This window comes from Leptinotarsa decemlineata, unplaced genomic scaffold, assembly GCF_025532065.1.
Source record: "Leptinotarsa decemlineata unplaced genomic scaffold, Ldec_3_MD MMD2_tig00000010_RagTag_RagTag, whole genome shotgun sequence".
In the NCBI taxonomy this organism is placed as follows: Eukaryota; Metazoa; Arthropoda; class Insecta; order Coleoptera; family Chrysomelidae; genus Leptinotarsa; species Leptinotarsa decemlineata.
This window is the reverse complement of record NW_027412538.1, coordinates 8,780,884-8,800,546: the sequence shown is the minus strand read 5'-3', so window position 1 is coordinate 8,800,546 and position 19,663 is coordinate 8,780,884. Positions and strand designations below refer to the sequence as shown.

General features: G+C 35.4%; 1 protein-coding gene across 3 annotated transcripts in view; it reads left to right on the top strand.

Moving 5' to 3' along the window:
* The window catches only part of tkv (serine/threonine receptor kinase thickveins), a 504,368-nt gene that overhangs the window by 317,595 nt on the left and 167,110 nt on the right, over window positions 1-19,663 (top strand). The window contains exon 1 of one of the 3 annotated variants that reach the window (XM_074171377.1): window positions 6,760-6,781. The exons of the other annotated variants lie outside the window; for them this stretch is intronic. Coding sequence (XP_074027478.1) covers window positions 6,775-6,781 — 7 coding nt within the window. The 5' untranslated portion in view covers window positions 6,760-6,774. Of the gene's footprint in view, window positions 1-6,759; window positions 6,782-19,663 lie in introns of those variants that run through there. 3 annotated transcript variants of the gene reach the window in all.

Sequence of the window (19,663 nt, the reverse complement as noted above, 5' to 3'; positions counted from 1 at the left end):
TCCTCTACTGTTTATACTCTATGTAAATGATATCGAATCAGTAGTTACCGGAGGTCATTATACCGCTTATGTAGATGCCTTTTCGCTAGTAATATCTGCACCAAATGGAACAATATTAGAAAACAATTTCGCCAGAATATTATGCTGAATATCAAATTACTTCAATAATAATGATTTATTCTTCAATGCAGACCAAACAGAAGTTATTCGTATTGACAATAGACAAAACAGAGTGAAAAGCACATATTTCATAATGAACCTAAGAAATACTGATCACAATGTAACATTCTTGGGAATCCCACTGTCACCAATTAATTTCAAAACTTAATTCAGAGACAGACACCCAGAGACAGACACCAGGTATGGTATCTGTCTCTAGGGTAGATATTACACAGTAGGAAATGTTTTTATAGAACAAAACGGAATTCTGAGATGCATAGCAAATTGTTCAAACAGAGATCCTAACTTTAACATCAGTTTATAATTGCGTGAGCCAAGAATCACAGAATCTACTTGTATACCCATCACGCGACTGCGGTAGACTAAGGTGTTGAAGACACCATTCTGGCAGGCCATGATGAACCCCTCAGTTTTCGACCTAAGCCCACTCGACCTGAGAGATGCGAAGGTCAGGCGCGTTGATAAGCCAAGATCTTCTATGTTCTTGAAGAAGACCCCCATTGGCTCATCCTTGTGTTGTCGCAGAAGTGAGGTGATCTCTGCGGCTTTTGTATGAGCCTTCTGCTGAACGGATTCCAACTCGGTGACAGAGTTGTGGTCACCTCGTTTAGTGTCGAAAACTATAACGAGTTCATCAGCTGCTCAGGCAGCTGCCCTAAAGAGAAATGCTCCAATTCCTTCTCTCTCATGGTCACGGACCATGCAGAGAAGGGGATCTGAACTCCTGGCGACTTAACAGGCTCTATCCAGTACCATTCTGTCATGTAGATACTCCGAATTCAAAAGTTCACGGTCTCCCTGTTGTCGGGGGAAGTACAATCATGGAACCGTCGATTTGGGATGCAAACTCCTATAGAGATGCATCATTTTTCGGGTCTTTACGTCGAGTTGATACAGCTCCTTCCGAGTCCACTTCACTACACCAAACGACTAGATTGAAATTGGAACGGCAAGCATATTTGTTGCAGCAACTTTGTCCTTCCTCGACAGTTCCGATTACCAGATCTGTCGAAATTTGTGCTGATCCTTCCGCGGAGAGAGTTCTTCACTGCTGATGTTACCTCTTGTGAGTGGCGTTGTTCCACCCCGAGCTAAGTATACGCCTCTCCGGCATCCAGATGGTGTAGGTTGCTTCCATTTATGAGCTTCACATCCTCTTCGTAGTCCCCGCATCGTCCTCTTTTGAGATGGACCAATGCACATTTGTCCATCCCGAATTTCATACCGATAGCATGCGTGTACTCTTCCACCACCCTCAAGGAATGATGGAGATCCTTCCCTCCAGAGGCATAAAGTTTAAGATCATCCATATAAAACAAATGGGTGACCTTGTGCCTCCGGTTTCCGGGGGTGCCACAGTATACCGTCGAGTATTTCTGAGCGCAACGGATAATGGCAATGGTGAGATGCAGAAGAGAAGGGGACTGAGGAAATCGCCCTGAAATACACCCCTTCTGAAAGTGACCCACCCTGTTTGGACTCTGGCTTGACCAGATGTTATGGTGAAGCGAGTCCACCAGAGTGGTATCAGCTGTTCAAGGCATCTCACTATATTGCCGGATACCTCAAGGTACCTGAGCAAATGCAAGATAAGCTCATGCGATGTTGTATCAAATGCCTTGCGGTAATCGATACAGGCCATAGAGAAGTTGAGCTAATATTGTATCGAGTCCTGCGTTACACATCTATCGATGAGCAGGTTCTCTTTACATCCAGCGACCCCTCTCTTCGACCCTCTCTGCTCATATATCCGTTCGAACACTCTGTCAACTGCGGTGAGTATCCGGGTGTATAAGATGCTTGTAAACAACTCATAACACGAATTTAAGCATATTACCGGACTGTAATTATTCTTCTTTTTATTATTATATCAATCCTAGCATCAATAGTAATAAGGCAACAGGATCTGACGGCATTCCACCCATTATTTCGAAGTATGTTCCCTACCAACTGAAAAAACAACCAATGAAAAAAAGGAATCACCTTAAAAAATTAACGTTACGAGTAAAGATGTGTTTTGACGAAGATCGAAATAGCTATATGTCGGTTGAATCGACGGAAAATTGTGGTCCAGTAACTTTATACATCACAGCATGCGTCAAATCCAGTAATTCTGATTTTTGCAGACTTGTTTATGAAGTTGGCCTAATGAATAATCCAAGTTTGTGACCTCGAGCAACACAACTTTGTCAAAAATCGAAAAAACGCGAAAAAGTCGGGTTTTTTTAAATTTTGGCGATCAAAGGACTAGTTTTTTAAAAAACTTCCTTTGTAAGTTTTTGAAGTAGACTAAATTTGCTACAATATGATACTAGAACTGTCTCTTTAGACCCAATAGTTTCCGAGATTAAGCCTTTCAAAGTTTATCATATCACTTTGCATTTTTTAAATCCAAGCGTTGACAGTAACTCAACCAGATGTTTTGACCCGAACTTGTGATACAAGAATGCACCAATCCCATGCAGTAAACAAAAGATAAACTAGCGAGACCTGACTACTTATATTATTGAATGTGCAATAGCAACGCACTTCTTTCTATAGGTTCGTTTGTCTTTTGAAATGACCATTTCAAGCAACAGTTTCAAAGAATGAGGGATAACTGAATTTACATTCTGGAATTGTGTTGTATCGTACACTTGCGACCGTATACCCTCTCGTATGACTTCAGCAGCTGCTTTCACCACTCGTAGTCTTTCTGCTTGAGAATCTGAGCGTCTACTGTCATACCATGTACTGGTGAGAATTTTTTGACCAACGATCAAAATGTCCTCCCCATACTTTGCAAGCGAGCGAGCTTTAACTGTTCGTAGTTGAGGTCGTTCTCCTTCTATCTGGTCCCTGAGTTCATCTAGAGAGAACTGAATGCATCAACTGTGGGATGCTGACGATTTTCTCTGGACTTTCCTGTTGGCGGTGCCTGGTAGAGCTTTGTTTGGCAAAACCGATGATATCTGGCATAAAGGGCTACCAAATCTGTGTTCTCAGATATATACTCTTTATTTTAAGAGCCCATTCATCACCACGTTTCTCAGCTGCTTTCAAGATGCTTGCACTGAGAGACAACTTTTCCGCAGTAATGACATTGTTCCTTTTTTTTGGCTTCTTCTTCCTTTCTGCCACAAGGAACTCTTCAGTTATTTTGTCTCCACATAGACAACAGTGTTCTCTGAAATTGAACTGCTCAGAGGCTGATCTCGTGATCATTGATGGCGTAATATTTGATTTTCCACTACTAACAGCTGTTTTGATCAACTTTGGATTGTTGTATTTTATCTTACAAGCCCTGTGCACATATATCTCATTTACGCCCTTCGCTGATTTTCTATATCCCTTATGGAAATACTCGACGCAAGAAGGATTTTTAAACCTCTTCCCTTCACTAGGCGCACTTACATATAAAACTAGGTCTCCTTACATATAAAACACAAACCCAGGCTGGGACTGGGATCAGACATTCTGTAGATTTTGAGTTCCAACGGCACTTACGTTATGGGCAGCCGGCCAGTCAACAGTCAACATCACAAACAAGTCTGCAGAAAATCAGAACTACCGGGTTTCAAAAACTAGTTCTTTAAAGTTATAATCGCCAAAATTTGAGAAAAATACTGATTTTTCGCGGTTTTTTCGACTTTTGACAAAGTTGCGTTCGGCGCCCGATCTCACAAACTTGGATTATTCATTAGCCCAACATCACAAACAAGTCTGCAAAAAAATCAGAATTACCGGATTTGACTGAAATTCTATGTTTTCCGTCATATTAATAATATAATAATATAATATGTAAAACTGGGGTATCAATAAATTTGTTAGAGCGGTCTTCGAGAATGAATTGACAGACCGTGCTAGGTCCTCGATGAAATGTTTACCGACGTAGGAGTGAGTTTAACATCCTGTTCTGAGTTGATGCGCGCACAAAAGACAAGCAAATATTGACAATGAACGATGCTGCTACGCAAACAATCAAGCTTATTTCATTTCGTGTCATGGGATGTTGTTTTATGGGTCGTGGCTTAGTCCCGGTCAAGTCAACACTCGCGCTTTTATGGTTTGGTACACATTACTGATTTCTGTTAGGATGACCGAGTAATCTTCTGTGACCTCTCGAAGGAATCGATAAATGATTGAGGTGTGTACTTCATGAGAAACTAATTTCGAGAAAACGAAACGAAATATCGAATGTTTTGCTGATATGAAAATGTTTATCTTTAGTGAAGGAGTTTACCGCTGATTAATACTGGCCACACCTGTTTCATGAACAGTGTAATCCAATGTTTATCAAATACGAGATGGTTGCTGTAATATTAAAAAAATTATGAATACGTGAAAGATATCAATACTAGTATTTCTAGTGTCGAGGGTGCTTTAACTAAAGCGTTCGCAAAAGTCATCAAGGAATTGTGCTGAGAAAATTCATCTGATAGGGCAGTGAACACAGCCTCCTTAAATAGTCGGCTTCAGAGTTTTGCCCCTCGATTTATGCATCAAGACGCCCAGATGTTCCTCCGTTGTCTTTTGGAAAGTTTACATGATGACAGAGATTAACGAAAAATTAAGTGACAGCGGAAAAGGACAAGATTCACAGCTGATTTATTTGAGTACATATAACTCTAATATTGTTGATAATTTCGTTGGTCAATTAAAATCTACGATGAAGTGCACACACTCATCTGTAACCTTTGATACTTTCTGGGATTTGTCACTCCGTATACCACAAAGAACTGGCCAATTGAGTTCATCACAATGCTTGGATTTTTTCACAAGAGAGGAAACTTGGGATGGAATTGAAAAACCGACGTGTTCGAGTTGCAAGGAAGAAAGAAAATGCACAAAATCTCTATCGATCCATAAGTTTACCCATATTTTAGTCATTCATTTCAAAAGATTCTCTCTAACAGAAAAATTAGAGGCAAGTTAAATATTACCATGGAATTTCCTCTAGGTGGATGAACAATTATGCAGCAGATAATGTAATTCCTTGTCGTTATAATCTATATGCACTTTCGAATCACAGTGGGTCTATCTACAGCGGACATTATGCAGCATTCTGCAGACATCCCTAAACTGGCACGTGGCACGAAAACAATTATTCACACGTGTCAACAATTTCACCAAAATCGCTTGTGAGTGGAGATGAATACATTCTTTTTTATGAAAAGGAGGAAACAAGTTCGCACCTTTGAGCGTTTTGAAAAGTTATTTTTGAACTGTTGATTCTAATATTATAATGAATTATATGTTTTTAGTGTTATTTTTTTATGATTATAGTTTACCGCTTTTTATTTTCTGAATAAACACGATTCCTCGACTAGAGAAATTTTAAGTACTCATCCAGTATGTTTTGCCAAATCAACATGGCTGGATATAGCATTCAACGGGCAAATAAAAAAATTGTTTTATCAAAATGGGTGTTCTGTTTGGACAACGTACCGACCATTCACATGTTTCATGTGATGATGGAAAATATTGAGATGATGGAAAGATGGTCAAAGATTGAATTTTTAAAGGTCTTATCCTGATGAATAGAAAACTACACATCTGTTATCCATAGGAAAAATTTGTTGACAGCAACAGAGACAACCCGCAATTGAGTACCTTTTGATAAATTGTTTAGAGCTGTTATGACTGACACGATTTCTTAGTAACATGGGCTTTATCGAAGCACTTCAATATTCACAAATATTTCTATTTAACTCATTACAATCATGAGACTCTGATTGAAGCAGGAAAAGCGGATAAAGACTTTCCAAAACCTCAGTGACGCAGTTGGATGAAATTAATGCACTGGTAATGTTTTATTGGCTGTACCAGGAGGTACAGCCAATACGATCTATTACTATTTTCCTCCATATTTGTAGAGGATATCGATACCCGTTTTAATAAATTTTGAATACCTGTGCTAATGACATTGAAATATATGAAGTAATTGACGACTTCATAATTCAGCGTGAACTACAAAAATAATTGTGCAGACTATCTGACCACTGCTATCAAATTAAACTACAGCTGAATTTGAAAAAATGTTGCTCCATATCATTCTCCAGGAGACACTTCATTGCCATGGAAGCTAGTTACAAACAGTTTCAGGTCTCTCTATTACTTCCTGATATTCAACCTCCTTTTTTACCTCGAAGTGTTTCAGAGTAGCCCATAGTATCTTGGGCCTCTTGGTGAATGATTTGGATGTGAGTCTTACTATCAAAATGAATCCATTTGACAGTCTCACACAATCTACATTTCCACATAGAAAATCTATGAACGAAAAAATGCCAACTGTTCAATTCTGATTCAGAAAATTTAGCTGACAATGATAAACAATATGAATTCTTTTTTCTTTGTTTTTTCGAAGGTTGTAATTTGGATTTTATTTCATGGAATTAATATCTGTTTTGGATTGAAAATTAATATAGTTATCTTTGAATATGTTCTATTTATTCATTTTCTTATTTCGTTTGGTTTCATTTTATTATTATCACGAATGTTTTTGGTAGTTTATAAATTTATATGAATATTAACATCTTCTTTTTTTTCAGGTAAGTTCTTCCCTAGCTTCCAAGGAAATGTCGACGACAGATAATAAAAAGCGCATGGATAATAATGACAGGTTTGAAATACCAAATCAACTAGATTTAATTTCCTATGTAATAAAATTGAATTTAGAATTTATATATATATATATATATATATATATATATATATATATATATATATATATATATATATATATTAATATTAAATTTCACAAAAAGGATTTGAGACTTTATATCTTCTATTAATTATCTGCGAGCGCTTTCGAAAGCTGGTCGTACTGTCATCTTCTAGGCACTCTCCTCAAACTGAAGAAGATGACAGTACGACCAGCTGTCGAACGCGCTCGCAGATAATTAGTAGAAGATATAAAGCTTCAAATCCTTTTTGTGAAATTTAATAATAAAATACTGAAAATAAAAGAAAATTAGTATATATATATATATATATATATATATATATATATATATATATATATATATATATATATATATATATATATATATATATAAATATATATATATATATATATACAGGGTGTCCCTGGACTTCCTCTTTTCCTCTCGGGAATGTATAGATGGGGTCAAAATATCACCAGTACTTCATATAACTTTTTTTCCTAAAATCCTTCGTTACCAAGTAACGGGCCCTCGAAGTTACAAAATGAAAAATGTTTTTCTTTGATAACTTTTCAAGTGAATATTCAAAATCATCCAAATTTTGGTAATTGACTAAACAAATGAATTCCTTCGATGAGCTTTCATGCAGGAGTCAGTTGTTTTGCTACAAAGTCAGGAACGGACTACCCCCGATGGTCCACACCCCAAAACTTTGAAATGACAGATATTTTTCAATATTTTTCAACAAATTAAGGTTACTTGGACAATTTTATGAATAAAAGTACTCGTGTGGAAAGTCGATCGGAGCAACGAGTCTTGGTTTTTTTACATTTTGTCTTCAATCGAGGACCGCCTGCCCGGTACTGACGATGCCCAATAGGCTGAAACAGCTGTCTACCGGTGGCTCTTGAATTGAAATCAATATGGGAAGGATCAGAATGGTACTTATTTATTTATCTTTTGATTTTCATGGAATAATTTTCCAGCAGCTTGACTGCTGAGACGACTGTCTCAGTTAAAGAAGAATCTTTTATAATTTTCGCATATGCAGTCAATAGGGGGATGGTAAATTAAGTGAACTCTTTTTTCTGTTCTAGCTATTGAGTCTTCATTGGCTCTTTACATTATGTAATGGTTGATTAGATTATTTGAAATACACTCAGTATTTAATAAAATCATAGTCTCCCATGGAGACTATGATGTGAAGTTGACAATAATGAAATTATTGACAGTGATTTTTTTGACTTTATTGCCAACGTATAATGAGAGATGAAAAATAAAAAATATAAAAAATATAGAAACTCTAGGGTTGCCAATATTATATTATCTTTGGAAGGGTTATATCAGTTTTTAGAAGTCCCTTGTAGAGGGCGACTCAGTAGATATGAGTAAATTGTACTAAGATGATTTATGTTAGTTCTATAATTGATTGAATTTGGTTCTTTAAAAATCTGTGTCATTTCTAGAAAAGTTCTCTTTTTTGAATTGAATTCATGTTCTAAGATAGTCGCATTATCATAATCAGGCATGTGGTCTAGTTCAATCATATGTTGAGCTAGAACACAGTTTTTTTTTTTTTCTAATATCACTTTTATGAGAACAAATTCTGTCTTTCAATTTCCTTTTGTTTTGGTCAATATACTTTTTATCACATTTTGTGCAAGGTATGCAGTATATTACATTTGAATTGTCTAAAATTGGATCTTTGTCTTTTAATTTTGAAAAAATATTGTTCAATGTGAGTTGATTTTTATAAGCAATATTAATGTTTGAAATTTAAAAAAAATGTTTTTAAATTTATGATTCAATGATTGAATGTGAGGTAATATAAGATAGAGATTCTGTTGAATTGATTGATTATTAGAATTATCTTAATTGTCCCTGAGGGGATCAATATCTATGGATGACCTATCAAAAATATTAATTTATGTAAGAGTTTTTTTTGGGTAACCATTGTTAATGAAAAGTTGTAAAAGTTTTTTGAGATTGTCATTGCGTAATGAAATGTGACTTGTTTTAATTACCCTGTTTTTCATACCTAGCACTAGGTTTATTTTTTGTCTTTGTTGGTGGTAAGATTCATAGTGTGAGAACCTAGTGATCAATTTGTTGTACTCTCCCCTGATAACTTTCATATCTAAGAAGGGAATGCTACGATTATTGTCTTTTTTTCAATGGTGAACTGTAATTTTTCATGATAGGAGCTGAAAACTAGTAACAATTGCTGTAATTTGTCCTGAGGGGCACTTAATATAATATCATCTACATATTTTTTTAAAAAGGTATTTCAAATTGAATTTTGTTTAAACAATCATCAATGAGATCATCCATCACATATTGTGGACTGGGTAGTCCAAACATTAATATTGCTTATAAAAATCAACTCACATTGAACAATATTTTTTCAAAATTTAAAGACAAAGATCCAACAATCAAATGTAAACGATTCTTCTTTCCCCTTCCTACTCAATCGTGAACTGTATTTTCGGTTCCATGAATTTAAATTAAAATATTCCGGAAATTATCGTTCAAAATGTTATATTCCTCCTATCTATCCATTTTCATACAATTCAATGTGCTTTTACGAGCATTTCACAAGATACATTAGATTTGAAATTGTCTCGAAGAAATATGTAATAATAATAATAATAATAATAAATATACTTTATTGTCTGAAGATACAATAATCTTATCGACAAAGTGTAGACATTCATAAAACTTGATATATCATGGTTCACATGATATTGTCAATAAAATATAGGACTATCAATTAATTTAATTTTCAATTGGTTATAACTAAGTATTAAAATAGATAAATTAAATAACACATATAACATATAGCATACTGAGCTGATGTTAGACGTCAGTGAACACTGTCTCAAAAAATTCCGTAATACTATATAAAGCCAGATCCAGAAGAGAACTTTTCAATTTTTTCTGAACACAGCATATGTTTCAGAATGTTTTATTTGCATGCATATGCATGAATTTTTTATTAAATTTGTTTTTGGGATTGGAAGTTTTATGTCATTTCTCTGGCGGGTGATTCCATCAGCGAACTTGTAAAGTGTTTTGTTTTTATATACTAGACAGGCAGTTTCGAGAATGAACAACGAGGGCAGAGTTAACAACTTACGAGTTTTGAATAGTTCTTTACAAGATACCCTGGGAGCCACCTTACAAAGATAGCGAATTGCACGTTTTTGAAGAACAAAGATTGAGTTAAAATGTACTTGATTACGGACTCCCCAGAAAGCGATTCCATATCGAATGTGCGATTCGATCAAGGCATGATAAACCTGCATTGCTTTCGCTGTACCTAGTTCATTTACAACGATGCGTAGTGCATAACCACCCGAGGCGATCCTTGAACCTAGCTGTCTAACATGATGCTGGAAGTTTAGTTCCCCATCCATGTGCACCCCTAGAAACTTATTACATGCATTATTTCTTATTGCACCATCACCCAGAGGGATATCCTGCAAAGCACAGTGGAATGATTCGCAGTTAGTTTTTTTAATATTGAAGGAGAGTAAATTAGCATTGCACCACTCTTTGATCTTTGTAATTCCTAAAACTATTTTTGAGTGCAAGTTATCAGCATCTTTATCATACCATAGAATGGTAGTGTCATCAGCAAAGATTGTGAAAGAACCGTCGGTTGTAATATTTACTAAGTCGTTAAAATACAGTAAGAACAAAATTGGTCCCAGCACTGAGCCCTGAGGAACCCCACACACGACGGAACCTCCATCTGAGAGCCTATGTGTTCTCACAATCTGAGTTCTCTGTTTAAGGTACGATTCTATCCAATCATAACTCTGTTTTCTGAAACCATACTGGTTTAGTTTACGCAGTAGAATTTTATGGTTTACACAGTCAAATGCTTTTGACAGGTCGCAAAATACCGCCGCACATGCGTCTCCACGGTTTAGTGTAGTGTACAGTTCATTAAGGAAGACAAACATGGCATCTCCAGTTCCTTTCCTAGGAAGAGCGTGGAAGTGCCCTATGAATTTTGATATTTTGCCTCCTGCTTCCGATTTACAAATGATTGATGAATCAAACATTAATATTCAATAAAATGAAGCTGGATGAAATTATGTTACGTATGCAAGTAGTTATCACGAAATAGCACTGAAATATTTTTAGTTGTTATGAGAAAACCATACTAAATGAACTGTCGCGGTGGTATTATCCACTGTTGCCGTGAAATAGCTATAGAATTCAAAATGAGTCTTGTTCATTTTAATTGGTGATTAAATGCAGTAAAACGTCAGTCCATTGTTTACTGTTACTAACAGTGCTGGGTGATAGAATTTTGTAACCCAAGATTACAGAAAAATTTTGAAATATGGTTGAATTTTTTTCAAACTTGGTTGAAGACAATGGTAATTAGAACACGTCAAATAAAATTCAATAAAAATAATAAAATTTGAATTATCAAGATTATAAATCGTGAGTTGACTTCTTCAAACTCACACCATGAAAGTTATTAGCAAAAATACAATTTTATTGTAGTATTCTGAAATTTAGGTGAGGTGGTACCTTTCTGATTATCATACTGAGCAGTGCTTGATATCAAAGATGGCTCCGTCACCACCAATAACTGGTTATATTCTTCGGTTTCAGTTACTCCTTTTCAAAAACAGTTTTGAATGACCTGTTGCAATCGTTAAAAGGAAAATTTTAACTGTTTAGCTCTCTTGTTAATGTCATTATTTTTGTCTCCTCCATCATTTGGTTCCATGAAAATCTTGTTTTTTTCTTTGGTATGAGTACAATGAGATGTGAAATCATACTTCTTTACAGGCATGCATGCATATAGTGAAAAACTCCATGCGGTTTTTGAGAATCTCTGAATAATAAGATACTTGAATACATTTTTTTGTATAAACTTTTTGTTCGAAATATCTAGAATGATTATTTTTTCAAGACAAAACTCAAAGTATAAAAATTATATTTGATAATCTGATTTTCATCATTCTCATTAGTTCGATTTTTTTAGTTGAAGATCCCATGCAGAAATAGCAACGCAGGTGACACATTTCTATTATTATAGTATCCACAATCGTCTTCGGGTGATAACTTCGTGTTCGTCCACAATCCACAATCGTATCCACAATCGTCTTTGAGTTATCGAAGACGAATGTGGATTCTAACAATCGAAACGTCGTGAAGTAACTTGGTTTGGAATCTTTTGATTTTCATTTCTTGTTCTGGTATCTGTAGAGTAGGGAGGGTGAGTGTAAACTCACAGCAATTAGGCCACATGTACATGTACATCCTCCCGAGGAGTTGTCCTCCGAGGTCATTGTCCATCTTGTCCTTTCCAGGAAGGTGAACAGGTCACTAGGAGACATGTCCTTTATATTGACAGGTGTAGGCCAAGACTCACCGAACACACACTCTCTTTGGCAACCTTGAGGTATCTCACGGTGGCCTCCACGAAGGTTTTGCAAGGTGCAGCGATATTACAGCGATATCGTTGCGCGGCTTCTTCAATCTTCTTGGGGTTCCCTCCGTGGAGGTGCACAAGTGAGGGAGCTTTCCTGCAGGGGCAGCTGGTTCCTTGCCTTCATTCAAGGCGGAGCTCTTGGCGCCTGCCGAAGGAAGTGCCCTTGTTGTTGGAGGTGATCTGCTATATTCAGCCTCATTCCAAGCGGTAGATTGGGGTGGACATTTCTGTTCATTCCCAGCCATCGCCTTAGATTGAGGTGAGCACTTCTGTCCAGCCTCGGGATTGGTTTTTGTTGTTTCATTCATGTGTGTTCCCACGAGTAGCAAGGGAAGAGTTGGTCACCTTTGGCAGAGCCCCGCATTACCAGGGTAGGCTGATTACAATGAGGTTCCGCCCAGTTCCCCAAGGGGATCCCATATCACCCTGCGGCCATTCAGCTGTCGGCTCGATTCCTGACACCTTAGCTTGGGTAGGCTGGTCCACGGCGGCATGTTTTGCAAAGGCTTTTGGGGGGTTTTAGTTTTCCTTACCCTACTTATTTCTGCCACTGGCCAGGAGTCCGGCGACCCCGTTCGTTAGGCCACATTGGCTTCCCGGACAGGGCCTCCAGTCCTCTGGCCGTTCCCCCCTATCTGCCACCTGGGGACGTGCCCGATAGGTATCCCAACAGTTCGTGTTAATAGTATTTTTTTTTGTTGTTGTATGTTATTTCAGTTTTTTGCTTAATAAAACTGTTATTTTTCAGATAATCTATTTAAATTTTTACATATTTTTTCGTTCAGCTGTTCCAGTGTTTTGGAACAGCAGCGAACTTAGGCGTGCGCAGCGTTATAGAACAGTGCTTTCAAAAAATTGTTCTACAGCGCCATCTGGTGGCGAGTTACAGAAAAAATAATAACCTTAAAACATTCTCATACATGTCAAGTTTCATCATGGTCGGTTGAGCGATGTAGAAGTTTATCACTTACCAACCAACCAACCAACCAACAAACATTCATTTTTATATAGTAGATTAGGCAATAGAAATCCGAACTGATGAAATGAATTTATCAATTGATTATAATAGTATATTATGCATCGATCATGTAATGATGGTTATTAAGACACGAGCATTAACCGGGATACGAAACGAGCCGAAGGCGAGTTTTGTATGGTATATGCGAGTGTATTAATAACCATTACATAACCATTACGCTATTTTTTCTAAACCCGATAAATAATGAAAAACTATAAATATATTTGTATTGAACACATTTACAGTAATTAACTCATATTTAAAAAAAAAAACACAAACTTAATGGTATTATCATGGATATATGAAAACTATAAAGATTCTAATTATATATTTATATTGAATATAACAACTGTAATTAATCTGATCTTTTAAAAATATTGGAGTCGATGGTATTCCTTCTATATCGCTGTTTTCAGACATTTTGATAATATAGGTAGGTAATATGAAAACTGATTTTGACAAAGCAATTAGTTACTTAGGTTAGAATCTAGGACAAACAAAGGAACAGGATTCTTGATTGAAAAATTATGGGTTTCTATTAGTTGATAATCTGTATCGTTATGAAAAATCTATATCATAATGGATATCATTATGAAACGGATTATGGTCATATAAGTGTATTGTTAGAGTACGGGTGTAGAAAAAAAGTTTTGATTCAACTGGTTGTTCATCTGTTACATCAAAAAGCATGTTGGCTGTTATAAAAATTTTGCACAAAAATGAGGTCCTTGTGACAAAACTTTCTCTTTTACTTATTTCATTTTTCAATGAAATCATTCTAGACTTGTTTTTTCTCATATTGGTTTCACACTATGCACCATATTATCAAACTGTCATGAATTTGAAATAACCTAGTTTCATAATACCGTTGGAGAACTGTTTGTTATGTCACTACCTTCTATAGGCATAAACCTCCGAAGTAATCACAACTGGTGCTGCTTCAACAAAATTAGTTTCTTGTTTTCCAACGTGGGAAATAGAAAACCACTTCATTTCTAACTTTTTCATTACAGTGAAATAACAACATTCAAGCATTGTTTATAGTTAATAGGATTATCCGCGTAGCGTTTATCTGAATTATTAAACGCGATAAATTACCAACTGTTGCTTCTTGTGAAAATTATGAGAGCAATTACGAAGGTAGACAACTTTTTGAATTTACATAATCAAATGCTCACTAGCTGGAAACCGCATAGAAATTCAAGTTTGCAGGCCGTTTACCATTCCGGTCTAGTCTTCAGTAATATCTATAGTTTCACTTCGGAAAAACATTACGTTTATACTTTACTGGTATATTTATTTAAAGAAGTCACGATCAAAAATACCTCAACTTTCGATGATAAAAATAATGGTAATTTTTCAATTTGACCTCGACTAGAAAGTTCAAGGTTATTCAACAAATATTTTTTAAACGGAAAGAACTATTCTCTGAAATCGACAAAAAAATAGAGGCTAAATTCGGATCACATATAGAATGGAATCATGAGAACAGCAAATTGACATCAAAGATTATTCCACGGTAACTCCAATGTCATTCAAACATTCAGAAGATACGGATACATTCGAGATTGAAAATTTTTAGGCAACTTTTCAACGATGGATATCTCTCAACGATGGAACACCATCAATGTTGGTGTTCCCTAGGCATCCATATCGTCTCTAAACCTCTTGTTATTGTATATCAACGACTTATTGGAAAAACTCAAGAATCCAATATATTGCTTTGCTGACGACAGCACACTTTTGGATTCCAGGACATCGGCTGCGGATGCACATCTTCAGCTGCAGCAGGAGGTTGCATATATTTTAATGAGGATATAGAGGTTATTTCGAATTGGGGTGAACTCAATGCCAATGCCAATGAACCTCAATGCCACAGAATTATTACAGTACGATTTATCTAACTTTGTTCGCTGGTGTGTTATAAACCTACTGCAATTAAATATAGACAAATGTCAAAAAATTCCTTTTTTCCGAAACAAAAATCCCATTATTATCTGAGCAATAGACAGCAAAGGTTGAGAATAAAGCAAGTTCATTCAGATAGAATGCAAAATAATATGGGTGTACCCCAAGGGTCTTGTTTGGGACCATTGGTATTCCTTATATATTTAAATGACATTGTAACCATAGCAGAAGAATGTAGAATTCACTTATTTGCCAACGATACCCTACTGTACTTTAGTAGTGATGAAGATGTACATGAGTGTGTTGATACTATAAACGATAGTCTTGAAAGGGTATATAGATATTGCTCTGCAAATCTGCTGAAGGTGAACGTAAATAAAACCAAATGGATGTTATTAGGGAATATAGAGATCATAATAATCAAAACCTACTTCTACGATTGAATGACAGTAATATAGAGAAGGTAAACTAATTCGTGTACTTGGGTGTAACTATTAACAGCAACTTGAAATTCAAGGAACATGCTAATCAAGTTATCAAAACAATAGCTTACAAAATCAACTAATTAAAAAGATGTTCCCCATATATGAGCCAGGGTTCTAAATTATTAGTCTACTACTCCATAATCCTTCCACATTTGAATTATAGTTCTACCATTCTGTTCTTTCTCAATCAAAATGAAATAAACAGACTACAAAAGATGCAGAATCGTACTATGCGAATAATCTTACAACAACCATAGCAAATATGTTGCAAACAGAAATTTAGGAATCACTCTCAACCCAAAAATGTCATTTAAACGTCATATTGCAAATCTCACTTCTAAAGCACTAAAAATTTTAGATTTCTTAGATTTCTTAGATCTGCAAATGAATTATCTCTCACTTCAATGAAAATCATATATTGTTCAATTGTTAGATCAAAAATCGTATACAATTCCACAATTTGGTGCCCTTCATATCATGTGCATATTGATATGCTTGAAATTGTTCAAAATAAGTTTTTGAAGTACTCTGCATATAAACTGGAATATTGTATTGGTGAATATGACTATAAAATTATATTGGACATTCTTACCTTGAATAATGGTAGCATCGATTCCCCGGAACTTGCAAACTTATAACTTTAAATGTGAATCCAAGGAGAACAAGAAATTCGCTAATCTTCAAAGTACCCTTTTGTCGCACTAACTATCGCCGGAATAAATCTGTAGGCAATTCAGCAATTCAAATTCAACGTGAATGACTACTTTCGTACAGGCACCGCTCTTAGAGCGCATTAAGGATTTTCCAGTAGTGCTTGTATTTTCTCCTTAAATAAATAAGTGTTTAAATGGAGCGCATAGAGTAGTAAACACTAACAAACTAACCCCTCATTTTCCATTACTCTACTGAAGTTTAAAAAGAGTTCATTCATTTATGTAGTTGTAACGTCATTGATATAATAGTTATATACAATCTTTTGTTTAAGCGCCTAAATGATAAAATGAAGAACATAGCTGTTTCAAACGTTATTGTATCAGAGTCAGAATGGAAATTATGAAAAATCATCCAAAGACATTTTTTGCACGATGTTTTTTTGCACGATACTATATCGTTTAGGCGAATTAGGAATTCAACAAATCACTAACAAATTTGGAAACATTCGGAGATATACGCATAACAACGAATTGATTGAGGCTGATATTTTAAACTGTGGAATGTTTCGTAGAACTACGTATATGCAGAACTATAAGTGATTCAAGAATAGATGTCCAGGTTGACGACTTGGTAAGTCTCTGATTTTTACAGTATATTTTCACTGATCATTGTAATGAACACTACTAGAACTTTCTTTCAAATATTCAGAACATTCGAAGCAACTTTAATTCCATGTTCTACGTACACTGAACCATTCGTCAACAGTGTAGTGAAATAATGAATATTTAAATGACCATGCGCGACCATCAGTCACTGGTGGTCACTAAGTTCAACTGTTTTTTATTACAGGTAACGCACCTAAATAAAATAATGTGAAGTAGCCAATAATTAAAAGCCAATCACACGAAGTTTTATAGTCGATAAATTAAAATAATATAAATGAAGAAACGCACTAAAGACACCAATAAGCCCAGCAGTCGTCTTTTTTATCGTCTCAATAAATTATGGTAGAAAGGTTTTTCAGTTATTACCGAGCGGGGGTCAGATTTCTTCTACTTTTTATTACAATTTTACGACAATTACTTGCCAAATCTCACTGAAAATAATGCTGAACGGGCCCGAACTGAAAGAAATGTTTCAATTCCTCGGTCATGAATTTTTTAGCACACTTCGATACCCTGTGTTTGAATTTCATCATCTTTAGGAATAAGTATCGCTTCTTAACGAAAATCTGAGGCCTAGTAGGTCAACATCATTTCTATTTTTCATGGCAATAAAGGCGAGATAAATGTCAATCGACATGCCTTTTCACATGCCTTTTCTCGTCAATCCCAAACAACCATGGATGTGAAATTTATATACCTAGCTACTTCAGCAAGTTTTCAATGGTCTTCCGACAAACAATCCGTGTGTTAATTTTTGCAATGGACTCTAAGACAATCCTTCCCATTGTTCTAAATGTGTCGTTTACGAGTTTATTTGTCGACTGTTCAAAAATGCGGATCATCGTTTGAAATCGGAGCCACCGCTCAAATGAACGTTTTCACAAGGTGACCACTGATCGTTTGTGATTCAGTGTTGTCTGTGAACACGTTTTAGCTGTTCTCGGTCGCGCAAAACAACAAAAAATACAGAAGAAATGGAAGATCTTGAAGATTCCAAAAACTTTTAGCTCTCATTCTACTTTGTGGTTTAGTTCGTCAGATGAAGAAAATATTTGAAGAATTGTCGTGAGTCTTCTCTCAAATTTGAAATAAGTGTAACCAAGTCATTTTTATTTTGCTTTTTTAAGCAGACTTGGTAGGCATTTCAAAAAGTGCGGTACATCGTATATTATCTGAAAATTTGGACATGAGAAAGCTGTGTGCAATATGGGTGCCGCGTTTGCTCACACTCGAGCAAAAACAGTGTCTTGAAGATGTTTCAATTGAGTGTTTAGCGTTTCACAGTAACAAAGCAGAATTCTTGCATCGCTGGGAAAAGTGTATAGAGCTGCAAAGGTATTATGTTGAAAATAATGTTTTTTTTTTCCAATTTTTTTTTATTTTATTTGTTGGGCCGGTTATTTCTGAGACTACCCCCTGATAGTCTAGTTCACATGTACTTTTTTTTGTAAAATTACGACCAAGGTATCATTCGATTCGTATTTTTGCCTAGAAAGTTTAAGGAAAGGTCCGAAAACGCGCCGATAAAAATTACAAAAGTTATAAACAATTAAGTGAAAAAAAAATGGGGCTTTAGTTTTTTTTTTAATATCTCGGAAATTTTTCAAAATTTTGGAAACTACGGAACTACGTTGGAAAAAGTTTATAGACTCGAAAGTCTTTATTAATTCAGGAAGTCTCTCAGAATGTCGAAAAATTGAAGTATTCATTTGTAAATATTTAGAATTGCTAAAATTTGTGGAATGATCATTTGTTTTGGGCAGTGCGACCCTGTAATCGTCAAATTCCATTAGTATAAGAACGTGACAATGATATTTTTATTAACGTATTGAGCAATTTGCTGATTGATTTTTATAGACAATAAACACGAATATTTATTTGAATGTTAGTTATTTCTTTTCTGTTCCATAAATCTTGAAATAGCCCAAATGTGATTTGGTGTAAATACAATTTCACGAGTAGACAAAACTTATGTGAACCAAAAAGCTTCGGCTATATCAATTTTATTATTTATCGGCTCCACATATTTGTTTATTTCTTATAGAATAAACATGTACGTGCTTTTAGCTTTCATGTATTTGATTTTTGTAAATAACTATATATATGGAGACACAACATTATGAAGAGAAATAGGTAATGAGGAATTTTGACTTTTATTGAACCATAGACGCCGTCATGGTGTCAATATTGAATTTGTAGAAAATGGTTTCTACGCCGCCATTTCGAATAGAAATGGTCACATGTGATATATCGTTGAAAAGGAAAATTTATGTCCTTCCAAATGGTATAAAAATATACAGGATTCTATTTGAAATTTTGACTTGGGTTCCTTTCCTCTTGAATCGATATAGATTTTCAATTGTTCTATCAGTAGAAATATCAGCTTCAATGAACTATACTTTTTTGAATAATATCAAATTTCTTCTGAATGACTCCTGATTTACTTGGCCAAATTAAGAGATACGATAGAAAGTGAAACTGTTTATTAGTTCCGAAACTAATAAGCAGTGAAACTGCTTATTAGTTTCGGTTTGAGTGCTGTATTTAGAGGTTTCTTTAAAATTGTGTACTAGTCCACAGTTTCTTCCCAGGAAAAGACAGGATATTGTCATTAAATTTTGGGCAATACAATTTGGAACAGTGAATATTGT